Source organism: Nomascus leucogenys, chromosome 12 (assembly GCF_006542625.1).
Source record: "Nomascus leucogenys isolate Asia chromosome 12, Asia_NLE_v1, whole genome shotgun sequence".
Classification (NCBI taxonomy): domain Eukaryota; kingdom Metazoa; phylum Chordata; class Mammalia; order Primates; family Hylobatidae; genus Nomascus; species Nomascus leucogenys.
The window spans coordinates 5,012,280-5,026,089 of NC_044392.1; the positions used below are offsets into that span (position 1 = coordinate 5,012,280).

General features: G+C 48.1%; 1 protein-coding gene across 4 annotated transcripts in view; it reads left to right on the forward strand.

The window, feature by feature from the left end:
- The first annotated feature begins 1,091 nt into the window (after positions 1 to 1,091).
- Positions 1,092 to 13,810, forward strand: part of AGO1 (argonaute RISC component 1) — a 40,989-nt gene continuing 28,270 nt past the window's right edge. The window contains exons 1-8 of one of the 4 annotated variants that reach the window (XM_003273413.3): positions 1,092 to 1,346; positions 6,329 to 6,512; positions 10,306 to 10,426; positions 10,854 to 11,035; positions 11,430 to 11,566; positions 11,793 to 11,927; positions 12,071 to 12,158; positions 12,874 to 13,021. In XM_003273413.3, coding sequence (XP_003273461.2) covers positions 1,322 to 1,346; positions 6,329 to 6,512; positions 10,306 to 10,426; positions 10,854 to 11,035; positions 11,430 to 11,566; positions 11,793 to 11,927; positions 12,071 to 12,158; positions 12,874 to 13,021 — 1,020 coding nt within the window. In that variant the 5' untranslated portion in view covers positions 1,092 to 1,321. Of the gene's footprint in view, positions 1,347 to 6,328; positions 6,513 to 10,305; positions 10,427 to 10,853; positions 11,036 to 11,347; positions 11,567 to 11,792; positions 11,928 to 12,070; positions 12,159 to 12,873; positions 13,022 to 13,810 lie in introns of those variants that run through there. The other 3 variants (XM_030823421.1, XM_030823422.1, XM_030823423.1) reach the window with 3 other exon arrangements.

Sequence of the window (13,810 nt, forward strand, 5' to 3'; positions counted from 1 at the left end):
CCGAGATAGGAAGCACAGGGCAAGTATGTTTGTGAGTGAAAGATAAAGTGTTTGGTTTGGACTTCTTAAATTTGAAGTGCTGGTAGGATATCCAGGTGGAGCTGTCCAGCAGACACTTGGAAATGTGAGTCTGAGACATGGTTGGAAACAGAGATTTGGAAGGATAGTTGGGCCGTAAGAGTGGATGAGACCTTCAAGGGGAGAGTGGAATGAGAAGAGAGCTGGGTTTGGAACTACAGTGAACAGTTAATGAGGCAAAAGCAAAAGGGGCCCTTTAAAAAGACTGAAAAGGACTTAGGCAATAGAAGACTGCAGAAGATGCTGCAGCCAAGTAGAAGGCTCAGAAGGGAAGTAGAGGCACAGTGACAGATGCTGCAGAGAAATAATTGAAAAGTGTCCGTTGGATTTCAACCCCAAAAGTCATTTAAGTGACGTGGTGAGGGCAGAAGCTGATTGACAGAGTTCAGGCATGAGCTGTAGATGAGAAAGTGGAGGTGGTGCTTCCCAGGTCCGGCAGATAGAGCTCTGTAGCGGCACTTAAGTTCAAACTGTGACATCTTCCAGGGTAGGCAGGGTCTCTACTTATCTGTGGCCTCAGCGTCTAGCACACGGCCTGGAAGAGGGGGTGGCGTCAGTGAGTTCAGTGACTAGGGACGGAGAAAGACTTCGTGGAGGCAGTCGCTTTGCAGCCAAGACTTGAAGGATGAGGGTGATTGGGAGGAGAGGTGGGAGGCAGGGCCCCTGGGCGCTGGAGTGCCAGGGGGTCTGGGAATGAGGTGGGGTTCCCATAATGTGTGCGCGCAGCTTGGTGCGACAGGCGGGGGCTGTGTGTAGGTTTGGAGGGACCTATTTGGGGAAAAGACACAGGGCTGAAGGCTGCTGTGGCGGGATGTCCCTTCGCCCTACCCCACTTACACCACTGCGCGGTTCCAAGGCACCTCCACCGGCGCCCTCCCGCCGGGCTGCATGGCGACGGGTGACCGCCAGGGGCCGCTGCCTTGGGTCCCCGGTGCCCCCGCCCCTCTCCATTGGCCTTTGTTGCCGTCGGAGCGCCCTGCTTGACTCGTTCCGGTCCGCCCCCTGGGCCCGGCGGTCGCGCCTGCGCACTGGCAGCTGGCCGGGCGCTCGCAGTGGGAGCTGCTGCAGGCTCCGCGGCGGCGGCGGCAACGGAGGCTGCGGGGGTGGCGGCGCGAGCGGCCGGGCTTGGTAAGGGAGCCGAGCCCGGCCCGGGAACCCGAGCAGCGAGAGTGCGGGGTACCTAGGCCCCTCACGCTGGACTTCACAGTCTCCGGGCCGCCTGACCTCCGCACGGGTATATGGGATGGAAGCGGGACCCTCGGGAGCAGGTAAGGGCCCCCAGGAGGCGGAACGGTGCATGCTCCAAGGACTGGGGGCTCCCGCTTGAAAAGCGTGGTTTCCAAGTGAGGGAAGCGCTCCTGAGTGAGGAGAAGGGCTCTCCCACGATGGGGGCCCAGTTTGAAGGAGGCTGTGTGCAGTTCCGGGGGAGAACCATGTGAAGAGAGCCCTGAGATGGGGGCTGTTTGTCCAAGGAGGCTGTATACAGTCCTGCGGGTTGGAAGTAATCTGGGAGAAGGGCCTGCACGCACGGAAGGACTCCCAGACATCCGTGGAGGCCTACGGAGAGGCCCGGCAGGTGGCAGGGGACGGGCTCCAGGTGTCCAGGAGAGGAGGGGGCGACACAGATGGGCCTGGAGCTACCGCATGCCGGGGGCGGGGGCTCCGCTGGGCTGGAATAGGCTAATGTCTCTTGGGAGAAGGCGCCAGAGCTGGACTGTGAGCTCCGCCCCACCGGGTCTGACGCGAGGGCGAGGGTCAGGGGGCGGTGGGTGGGGACCCAGTCCCGGGATTCCCCCCCGTGGGTCTGGGGAGTTGGAGCGGAGGCTCTGGAGCATGCGCGGAGGTGGCAGCTGGAAGGGGCTGCCCGACGTGGTGGGGGCGTGGCTGTCCGAATACCCCCACCTCTCCACCCGCCCCCTGCCCCCCGCCCCGTTTGGCTTGGAAAAAGGAGCGCGCTGATGGGGTGCATTCTCTCTTAGGTTATGCTGGCAGAGTGCAAATGGTTATGGTCCCCTCCCCCATTTTAGGGGCTCTTATCCTTGGCCCTCAGTCACAGTTTGCTAAGAATGGGTTGAGGGAAGCTGCCAAAGTGCATTTTTCTGCCACAGGAAAGGCTGGGACCGAAGCAATGGGTTCTGGGGGTGGGTCCTCCTGAAGATAGGCCTTAGGAAAGATATTGGTTACGGAGGAATCAAGGACAGGGCAGGGGCTACCTGGAAGGAGTTGTCTGCTTGGTTTGCAAGTTTCTGCTCCAATACTGAGTAGAGATGGGGGCTTTTAATCCAAAGATAATGACCTTTTCCAATGAATTGTCTGTTAAGGTTACACTCTACATTTATAACATTTATTCCAATATTTCTTAATATTTTCATGGCTCCTGTCTTCTATGGATATCTTTCCATTTTCCTCTCCCCACTCCCCAGAAACTGTCAGGGCTGTGTTTAGAGTCAAGATCTAAACCCTACAAACAAGTTGGAGGATGGGGGAGTTTATAACCTTCACCCTGGTGAGGCCTAGGTGATAGTCTTAACTTCTTATTTGCAGGCAATGAGGAGGAAAAGACACAGGAACAGAGGATAAACTGAGGCAGGATTGCCTCAAGAAAACTGGAGTTCTTAGGATGGACTGTGGGGTGGTGATACCTCTTGTGTCTTAAGTGTCTTACCCTGTGATGGGACGAGGAGCCTGGACCTGGGAATCCTTCAGGTCATCTCTCACCACTTCCTTACGTTTGGTCTGGGGATGGGAATCAAATTTCCATTTGGGACATGAACTTCATTCCTTTCCTAGTGGAATTATTTTGTTTTTTTGTAGCAGACCTAACTCCCTCCCACCCTCCCAAGGAAATAGCTCCTACCACCTCACTCAAGTTATCCATTTAGTGATCTCTAAGTACTTAGTGACTGTTTTCCCCCTAACAACCAACCTTGTATAGACTGTGTAGTCCTAAGGATAAGAGCAGGGAGCAACTGACTTGAGTACTTCCTCTCTGTCAGGCCCCTCTCTCCATCCCAGGAACTCCTGTTTTTCAAGGCTGGGGACTATTTCCAACAACCCATGAACTAGAGTAGTGGGGTAGGTCATTGAGGCCCACATGGATTGCTGGTTGCTGGTACCCATTCTAGACTAATGATTTTTATCCTGATGAATTCCTAATAGGCTCTGGAGTGATGAAAAATTGACTTTTTAAAAATTTGTTACAAAAAATAAGCTAGGAAAAGAGCTAGAACCTGCTGTTTGGAGTCAGCCGGAGCCTTGGGAAAAGCCTAATAGAACAGGCTTTGCCTCAGTAAAGGGTATAATTGAGATTCGGTCTGGAAGCTGCAGATCGAGGGACCCCATAACTGCCTCCTTCCTAGGCCCGGACTGTTCTCTTGTAAGAAGTTAGAGTGGTGTCCCAAGGTGGCCTGAGGACATAATACATGAAACTAAAGCGTTGTGTAAAAAACAACAACAAAAAACCCCCAAAAAACTAAAGCATTGTTGCTAGCCTCACTGGGCTTATGCCCAGGTCTGCCTTCTGTGCTCAGGTGTGTTCCAAGCACATACACTGGACTGGGTGCTCCCTGAGGGTGGAAGCAGTGTCTGGTTTATTTGTAGAACTAGCAAGTGCCTAGTGTATAGGCCTTGGCACAGAATACATGTTTATTAATTAAATCAAATCACATTCAGGTGTGAACATAAATGGTTACGCACGTATGTGGATATTTAATAAAGTGTATACTCACATGGGACAGATCCTTTTTGGAGAGATTGGCCTGTTAGTCTTTGCTTGCCCACCAGCTAACCTAACCTAACCTAACCTAACCTAACCTTGAATTTGTGTCTTTTGAATAGGCAGTCTGGCTCCTTGGGAGGTGTGTGGGCCTCAGAACTGCAAGAAAGGAATCCTGAGCCAGGGCTTTCAGCTCTGTTACTTTTCCTCCTCTGGGCTCCTTGGGGATGGGGGAGGGGGAGTGTCCTTTAACGGGCCCCTCCCTCCTTGCTTTTGTCTGAAGAGAAGGGCCCCGCCCCTTTCCCCCTAGGCCCAAGCTTTGTCCTCTGTGCTGGGGCCCTCATCTGCATCACAAAGTGGCCGTCTGTCCCTGTCTGGGTCTGTAGGGAAGTGTCTCCCTTTCTCAGACTAAAAGCTGGGGTAAGGGGGGCGGGGAGGAGACTGTGCTGTTGTTAGGCTTTCAGGGGGATGGAATGGGAGAGAGGTTCCTGCTTCCTGCTGTCTTTCCTAGTTTGGAGATGAAGTGGGGGTGTGGGCTCCCCTGTTTTCCCAAAGCCTCTTTGGAGAGGAAGGTGCTCTAAGGCTATGTGTGGTACGTAGTCGGGTTTCTGGGGAAGAGAAGGCTTTGAGGCTAGAGTGTCTGTCCCATCCCCCATCATTTCTAACTAGCCCCCCCAGCTCTCGGGGTTGTCTTTTTCCCAAGGCCCCAAATGATTATTCAGTCTGAGAGGGGAAGAAGGTGAATGAAATATAAGAACTTGGGGAGCGAAAGGATGTCTCTTACTGACTACACCCACAAACGTGTATGTTTGTCTTGTGTAGTGTTTATAATTGTTTCTGGGCAATTGTAGGTGTTCGTGTGTTTGTGTGCTGTGTGTTTTTGTGGTGTGCCTATGGATATGTTTGTTCATTCATTTCATATCAGTATGTTGAATACTTCCTGTGTGTGTGCCAGACACTGGAGATTAAGCAGTGACCAAGGCAGATGTAGTCCCTGCCTTTGAAGAACTCAGTGTAGGGCAGTGAAGGATATGTGTGTAAGTGTAAACTGCCAAGGTCTCAGTGTGTGTTTGGATGTGTGTGATGGGAATGTGTGTCTGTCTGTCTGTGAGCTTGTGTGCAATTTCTGTCCAGCACTTTCTCAGGTAGGCAGCCAGGCGCTAGTAGATAGGTTTTCACTTCCCCACGTAGCTGAGTTCTGAAGACCTTTTCCATCCAGGCTGGGCCTTCATTTCCCTGTCTGCAGAGTGGGACTGGGCTTGACAGGTGGTTAGAGGGAAACAGAGCAGCTTAGCTCTGGGAAGCTGCCCCTCCCATGAATGGTTCTGACCTCTTCCTGACCCCCAGCTGAGGATATGCCCCATCCCCCCAGCTTGTCTGACTGTGAAAGCAGAGGTCTGGTAATGGGAGGTTCTGGGCTGGTTTATCCCTCTCTTCTCCCACCTGGGCTGGTTCTCTACTACCAAGAACAATAGTAGCATATTATTCCCTTTTTTTCTCTCTTCCCTCCAAGCTAGAAAATAAGACTGGAGACAGCAAGCAGCCAGACTGGCAAAAGAGGATAAAGGAGCTGGATCTGGCCCTACCCTATCCCTTTCCCAAGGGCCCTCTCTGTCTTGAAACTGATCTCTTCTGCTGCTGTCTGGACCTTCTGTGTGGAAGGATCTGTGGGGCATGGAGAGAATCTTGTGTTATTCCCAGAGCCAGTGTCTCTTCTCCAGCATTCTAATTGCCACCTCTTCTTCCCAAACCCGTTAGTTCTTTCTTTATTCGAGCTTTTTTTAATCATTGTCTCCCCGGTTGCCGCTTTGTTTCTTCATGCCTGAGCTTCCAACCCTAACCTCTTTTGCCCCACCCCTTGACTCCAGCCTTCTCTTTCTCCTGGCCTTTTTCTATTGTGACCTCCAGCTCTGTCCTCTTCTCCAACCCCCTTTCTCTTTTCGTTAGTCTCCAAACTCTATCCTTTGAGCCTTTTCTCCTTTTCCCTTTCTCCAACTCTCGCCATTCAGTTGCCTTAATCCTGCCTCAAACACTGACCCTGCCCTCCCCAGCCTGGCCTTCTCTGGATCTTCTTCCTGCCCACCTATAAAGGAACATCAAGGTTATGCCATTTTGTATTCAGCATGGTGACGAATGGAGTGAGCATCTGGCTGGCAGAGAATAGAAATTATTGGTCTGCCAGATACCTGGTGGAGGCAAGTGTCTTACTCTAGTAGAAGAAAGAAAGGGTTTTGTTACTAGGAGCCAGATTTAGTCTCTCTGCTTAACATGCAATAGGAACTTATATATTAACTTAATTAAAAATAGACGATAAGGATAATTTTCCTAACTGGAGAGAGATTAAAAAAAAAAAAAAAACACACACACACAGATGAACTTGAGATGTCCCCTGGAAGCCCTTGGCTGGGTTGGGTAGCAGGAAAGAGGCATTCTCTATACTCTCTTGTTCCTTTTCTGGGAGGCCTTGTTCCTTCTCTGATAAGAGTAGTTAGGAGATTGCCAGACTTTACCCTCACCAGCCTCTTTGTCTTGTAGCTGCGGGCGCTTACCTGCCCCCCCTGCAGCAGGTGTTCCAGGCACCTCGCCGGCCTGGCATTGGCACTGTGGGGAAACCAATCAAGCTCCTGGCCAATTACTTTGAGGTGGACATCCCTAAGATCGACGTGTACCACTACGAGGTGGACATCAAGCCAGATAAGTGTCCCCGTAGAGTCAACCGGTAAGTGATGCACACCTAAGCCACCAAATCTGAAAGACACCAACCTTGAAAGAGGGGCCAGAAAGGTAAAAGAAAAACCAGTAGAGGGTATTATCACCAAATCTAAGGAAGTTTTTGAGAGGGAGATGCCAAGTAGGGTAAATGCTGAAAAATAGTCCAATTGGACATCGTTATTGGAAGATTATTAGTGGCTTTTGCCAGAGCAATTTCAGCAGAAAGTAGTTGATCTAGTTAATCTAACTACATTGAGTTAAGACATAAGTACAGTGCCTACTACATTTCAATATTAGTTGAATGAATAAAGAGTTTTAAAGAATGAGATATGGGTATGTTTACAGATTAAGGAGAAGGAGCTAGTAAAGAGGGAGAGGTTAAAGGTATGGGACAGAGGGGAGAAATGAATGGGATGTCCTTGATGAGGCAGAAGGACATTGTAGGATGCACAGTTGGAGGGATTAGCCTTATTTAGAGGAAGTGATATTTCCTTTTTTTTTTTTTTTTTTTTGAGAGGGAGTTTTGCTCTTGTTGCCCAGGCTGGAGTGCAATGGCGCGGTCTCAGCTTATTGCAACCTCTGTCTCCCAGGTTTAAGCAATTCTCCTGGCTCAGCCTCCTGAGTAGCTGGGATTACAGGCATCTGCCACCATGCCTGGCTAATTTTTTTGTATTTTTAGTAGAGACGGAGTTTCACCATGTTGGCCAGGCTGGTCTCTAACTCCTGACCCCAGGTGACCTGCCCACTTCAGCCTCCCAAAGTGCTGGGATTACAGGCATGAGCCACCATGCCCGGCGTCTGTGGTATTTCTTTAATTAATTTTATTATTTGAAAATTATATGTATAATATTAAAAAATTCAAATATTACAAAAAGAATGATAGTGAAAAATGTCTCCTTACTATCCTGGTCTCTAGTCCCCCAGTACCATTAATTGTTACCTTTTTTTGTTTGTTTGTTTTTTGAGACGGAGTCTCCCTCTGTCGCCCAGGCTGGAGTGCAGTGGCGCCATCTCAGATCACTGCACCCTCTGCCTCCTAGGTTCAGGCAATTCTCGTACCTCTGCCTCCCATGTAGCTGGGATGACAGGCAAACCATTCTCCTGCCTCAGCCTGCTGAGTAGCTGGGACTATAGGTGCCCCCCCACCACACCCAGCTAATTTTTTGGTATTTTTAGTAGAGTCAGGGTTTCACTATGTTGACCAGGCTGGTCTCAAACTCCTGACCTTAAGTGATCTGCCTACCTAGGTCTCCCAAAGTATTGGGATTACAAGCGTGAGCCACCGTGCCTGACCAATTGTTACCATTCTTTTTTTTTTTTTGAGACAGTTTCACTCTGTCATCCAGGCCAGAGTGCAGTGGCGTGATCTCGGCTCACTGCAACCTCTGCCTCCTGGGTTCAAGCAATTCTCCTGCCTCATCCTCCCTAGTAGCTGGGATTACAGGCACCCACCACCACGCCTGGCTAATTTTTGTATTTTTAATAGAGACAGGGTTTCACTGTGTTGGCCAGGCTGGTCTGAAACTCCTGACCTCAAGCAGTCTGCCCGCCTCAGCCTTCCAAGGTGCTGGGATTACAGGCATGACCCATCGTGCCCGGCCAGTTGTTACCATTCTTGAATATGCTTCCAGATACTTTTCTACGTATATACAGGCATATATGCACATATAACATTTTTAAACACCCAAAACTTAGAGTTCTTTATACATTGTTCTGTACTTTGCATTTTTCCACTTAACAATATATTTTTGAAGATATTACATACCAGCACATATGGATCTGCCTCATTCTTTTGCATAGGTTGAGTGGCTGTAATATAACTTATGTAATAAATCTATTGAGGAACATTTGAGTCTAAATTCTGCTACAAAAATGAAACTGTTGAATATTATATATAGACTCATTTTTGCACTCAAATATGAGTGTATTTGTAGGATAAATTGCTAGGAGTGGAACTGTTGGCCTAATACATTTCCGAGTTTTCAGATATTGCAACTTGTTTTTAAAGGTAAGTTGTATCAACTTATACTCCCATTAATAAGGCATCAGAGTGTCTCTTCCTATACCTGCACCAATCTAATATTTCAGATTTTTTTGATCTTTGGCATTCTGATCTTGGTCTAATTTTAAATTGTATTTTTCTAATAAGTGAAGTTGAATATATTTTCATATGTTTAAAAATAATACATGGAAGGGGCATTTTGAGTGTAAGAAGAAAGGAGAAAAATTGATGCACACACATATAAATATGTTTGTGTATATGTCTGGAAACTCGAGGGTGTCCTTGCCTACTATCCTCTGCCTTTTTCAATATTAGAGCTGCTTCCTGATAGGAGACAAGTATGGGTTCTGGAGTTAGAGGCTAGTGGAGAAAGTTCTACATGGTCTACATAGTGTAGGAGGGATAGACGTAATCAGGGACATGAAAAAGATTGCTAGGCAGCACTGAAGCCTAATTGAGATTGAAACCATATGATCACAGTTGCTTCTAATGTACCATTTTGAGTTATCCAGTAGTATTCAGGAACTTTGATTTAGAAAGTGTGAAGGTCAGTTGGTTAGATAAACTGGAATTTTGAAGGAATAATGGACACCCTGGGGTCTAAGTTTCAGAGGTCAGGAAGTAAGAGATGGTAATGGAGAAAAAATAGGATGGTGAGACTAAGTGCTTCAGAGAGATGGAAGAGATGAGATTTTTCTTCCACAGTTTATTCTTATTCCAGTTCACATCTCTTCTACCTTTTTTGCTTATCAGATCTCGGATTAGATTGGAGCAGCCTAGATTCTGTTCCTGATTTTTTTGTTTTGTTTCGTTTTAATTTTTTTTTATTTTTTTTGAGACAGAGTCTTGCTTTATTGCCTAGGCTGGAGTGCAGTGGCATGATCTCAGCTCACTGCAACCTCTGCCTCTCAGGCTCAAGTGATCCTCCCACTTCAGCCTCCTGAGTAGCTGGGACTATAGGCACACACCACCATGCCTGACTAATTTTTGTATTTTTTGTAGAGATGGAGTTTCTCCATGTTGCCCAGGCTGGTCTCAACCTTGGGAGCTCAAGCGAATTGCCCGCCTTAGCCTCCCAAAGTGCTGGGGTTATAGGCATGATCCACTGCACCTGGCCATTCTTTTTTTTTTTTTTTTGACAGGGTCTCACTGTGTCCCCCAGGCTGGAGTGCAGTGGTGTGATTATAGCTCACTGTAACCCCAAACTCCCAGCCTCAGGTGATCCTTCTGCCTCAGCCTCCCAAGCAACTGGGATTATAGGCACATGCCACCATACCCAGCTAATTAAAAACATTTTATTTTTTTGTAGAAGATGCGGTCTCACTCTGTTGCCTAGTCTAGCCTTGAGCTCCTAGGCTCAAGTGATCCTCCTGCCTCGGCTGCCCAAAGTACTGGGATTACAGGTGTGAGCCACCATACTTAGCCCTATTCCTGATTCTTGATAGACCCTGGAGTCAGGCTTTTCTCCCTTTAGCCTCCCCCTCTTCTCAGAAAGCACTCGCACCACTTTTTCAGGTCCATTACAGCCTTGGTGATCTGAGGACCAGCAGTGTCACTTAGGAGCATGCTAGAAATGCAGAATTTCAGGCTTCACTCTAGACCTGCTGAATCAGAAGCTACATTTTAATAAAATCTCCAGGTGATTCATAGGAATGTTAAAGTTTGAGAAGCACTGTCGTAGAGTAGATGTTAGGAGTGAGTATAATAGATGGGACGTTGCCTGGACTTTGAATTACTTCCAAAATCTTGAAGTGGTGGTAGTCTCTCAGCTTCCACAGGCCACTCCTATCCCCCACAGGGAAGTGGTGGAATACATGGTCCAGCATTTCAAGCCTCAGATCTTTGGTGATCGCAAGCCTGTGTATGATGGAAAGAAGAACATTTACACTGTCACAGCACTGCCCATTGGCAACGAACGGGTAAGGTTGGGAGTCAGGCTAGGCCTGTGTCAGGGGTCTGGGGTAGAACCAAGCTCATGTAAGCCTCTTTGGAGTCTGGTGATCCAGAGATCCTTTTCATCTTTTGTGCTGAGAAAGTATGTTTTAGGGTGAGGGGTGGGTAGGTGCTGATGTTTATTTAGTCTATCATGTGCCTGTCCGTGTCCTAAACAGATTGAGATTAGACTTAAAATAGACCTAAAGGACTTCCTGCTAGGCTGAGAGGTAGTTGAGAGGAACAGTAGCACTGAGCCAAGGTGGCTAGAACCTAAGGGGCTGAACTTACTCTGGATTTTCATTATGAGCCCCTATCAACTTGAGGAACATGTTCTCAGCAAATCCATGGAGTTGGGGGTCATTCTTGCAGAGCAATGGCAATCCTTCACCCCTTTCTTTCACCCTCCTGAAGGTCGACTTTGAGGTGACAATTCCTGGGGAAGGGAAGGATCGAATCTTTAAGGTCTCCATCAAGTGGCTAGCCATTGTGAGCTGGCGAATGCTGCATGAGGCCCTGGTCAGCGGCCAGATCCCTGTTCCCTTGGAGTCTGTGCAAGCCCTGGATGTGGCCATGAGGCACCTGGCATCCATGAGGTATTGGGTGTAGTTAGTATCTGGGCTACTAGTGTTGGCAGAACTGCTGTCAGGGGAGGAGGGGGAGCACATGTTAAGGTCCCACAGTGTGCCATTAAAAAAAAAATTATTTGAAGCCCTACCACTTGCCAGGCAAGTGTGTGTTTATATTTAGATGGTTTAAAGCCCTGGCCCTGAACTTCTTAGATATCTTTGGGCCTCATCCCATCTGTCCCTGCAGGGCAGAGAGAAGGTAGAAACTTGCACAAGGTCAGTCATACAACTAGTAAAGCATCAGAGCTGGCATTAAAGCCCCGGTGTCCTGCCTTTCAGGCCAGGGCTCCTCCGTGCCCAGGATGCCTCACAGGGTGGGGGCCTGTGCCCGAGGGACCAGTTCTCTGCCTGTCCCTGCCAGGTACACCCCTGTGGGCCGCTCCTTCTTCTCACCGCCTGAGGGCTACTACCACCCGCTGGGGGGTGGGCGCGAGGTCTGGTTCGGCTTTCACCAGTCTGTGCGCCCTGCCATGTGGAAGATGATGCTCAACATTGATGGTGAGTGGGGAGAGCTATGGAGCCAGGGGCACCCCAAGTCCAGTGACCACACTCCCAGCCTCATCCCTCCCAGCTCTGCAACCACACTCCTAGTCTAATTCCTACAGCCCTGGCACCCCCTTCCCCCATCCCAATGCCCTATAAGGAAGAGGGTATAAATTGCTGTGCCTCCATGTATTGTGGAAGACAGAACCTGAGCTGAGCTATCTTTACCCTGTCCCCACAGTCTCAGCTACTGCCTTCTATAAGGCACAGCCAGTGATTGAGTTCATGTGTGAGGTGCTGGACATCAGGAACATAGATGAGCAGCCCAAGCCCCTCACGGACTCTCAGCGCGTTCGCTTCACCAAGGAGATCAAGGGTGAGGACCCAACAGGAGGGGACGGGAAACAGCGCCACTTTAGCCCTAAGAGGAAATCCCCTTGGGGTATGCTCAGGGGAGAGACCAAGCCTGGGCATGTGAGCAACCTATTTTAGCCCTGACGAGCAGTGTGTGTATCTCAGGCCTGAAGGTGGAAGTCACCCACTGTGGACAGATGAAGAGGAAGTACCGCGTGTGTAATGTTACCCGTCGCCCTGCTAGCCATCAGACGTAAGTTGGCAGGGGTGCTGAGTCATACTTTGTTGGTGGAGAAGGGCTGAGATTTAAAACTCACTATCTTTCCCTCCCTTCCTCCCCCACTGGCCTTGAGAATGAGCCTTGGGGACTGGCCCTGTTTTTGAAGATAAGCTGTGGGAATTTGGCATCCTTTCTCAACCTTCGCTGATCTGTTGATATTCTCCCTACCATTTTTACCTTCTTGATCTCCTTGCCTCTTTGGTTCTTTACTTGAGAGCAAGTGTGTTCTCTGATTCCTGTTAGGGTTAGGCAAATGTTAAAATCTCTCTCAAATTATTCTTTCTCTTGAAAAAAGAAAGCTAGGCTCCTGGGCTCCTTGGGGAAGCTGTCATTGATTCCATTCCCATTCTTGACCTTAGGCTATACTAATTATTATGAGTGTCTACTCTGTGTCAGGCTTTATGCTCAACATTGGAAATAAATGAGTCAGATAGTGTCCTCACTTTTGTGGAACTTGCTTTCAAACCTTTGGCTTCTCTCTTGGAGCCCTGTATGTCCTGTTTTCCCATGAGTGGCAATGCTCAAAGAAGTTGGATAGGATGAAGCAAAGTCTGGGACTTCCTTCCTGCACATCATATTGGGGCCAAATAAAAAAGGAAAAAGTCTGAGGCTTCCATGGCTGTGGGTCTAGAGAAGTGGGACTGAATGCTGGGTTATGACGCCGCCTTCCTTCCCTTCTTCCAAACAGATTCCCCTTACAGCTGGAGAGTGGACAGACTGTGGAGTGCACAGTGGCACAGTATTTCAAGCAGAAATATAACCTTCAGCTCAAGTATCCCCATCTGCCCTGCCTACAAGTTGGCCAGGAACAAAAGCATACCTACCTTCCCCTAGAGGTGAGATTGCCAAGTAATGGCTGGGGAATAGGCATTGTATATACCTGCATGCTGATCATCAGATGTCTGTTCTTTCATTTTGCATTTTGGAAAATTGACATTCTGAGAAGGTATGAGGTAGTTCTCCTGTGAAATAGAGGCCTCATTCTTATCTGCCAAGTTGTTTCCTTACCCCCATCCTACTCTCATGTTCTTTCAGGGCTGCCAGGCAGAGACAAGCTGAATTTACTGTTCAATAAGTAATTAGTTCGTACAGGACAGAGATTTTAGATACCCACACTCATGTTCTCTTAATTTCTCTTCCCCTGTTGTTTAGAGCTGGGATCCTAAGTGACCTGAAGATACAAGTGTACCTTATTCTACACAAACTGGTGATAAATATTACCTATAATGTAAATCATGTTTCTCCAAGGATTAATGTGTTCCTTTTGAAAAAGTTTTAGCCCCAAGATTGTCATACTTTTATAAGTCAGTAGACCTTTGGAATTCTGCAACTAGGGAAGGAATAGTAACTAACGCTAAGTTATAGAATACAAATACAGAATCACTAGGCTATATTTTGTTTGGTATATACTAGCCAAAATATTGAATGAGAAACTACTGCCTACTGCTTCATTGTCTCATCCAGTGCTACTCAAAAAGTGTGGTCTTGTGTACCAACAGGATAGGCATTACCTGAGAGCTTGCTTAAAATTTAGATTTCAGGTTCCACCCATACCGACTGAATCAGAATCTTTTTTTTTTTTTTTTTTTTTTTTTTTTTTGAGACGGAGTTTTGTTCTTGTTGCC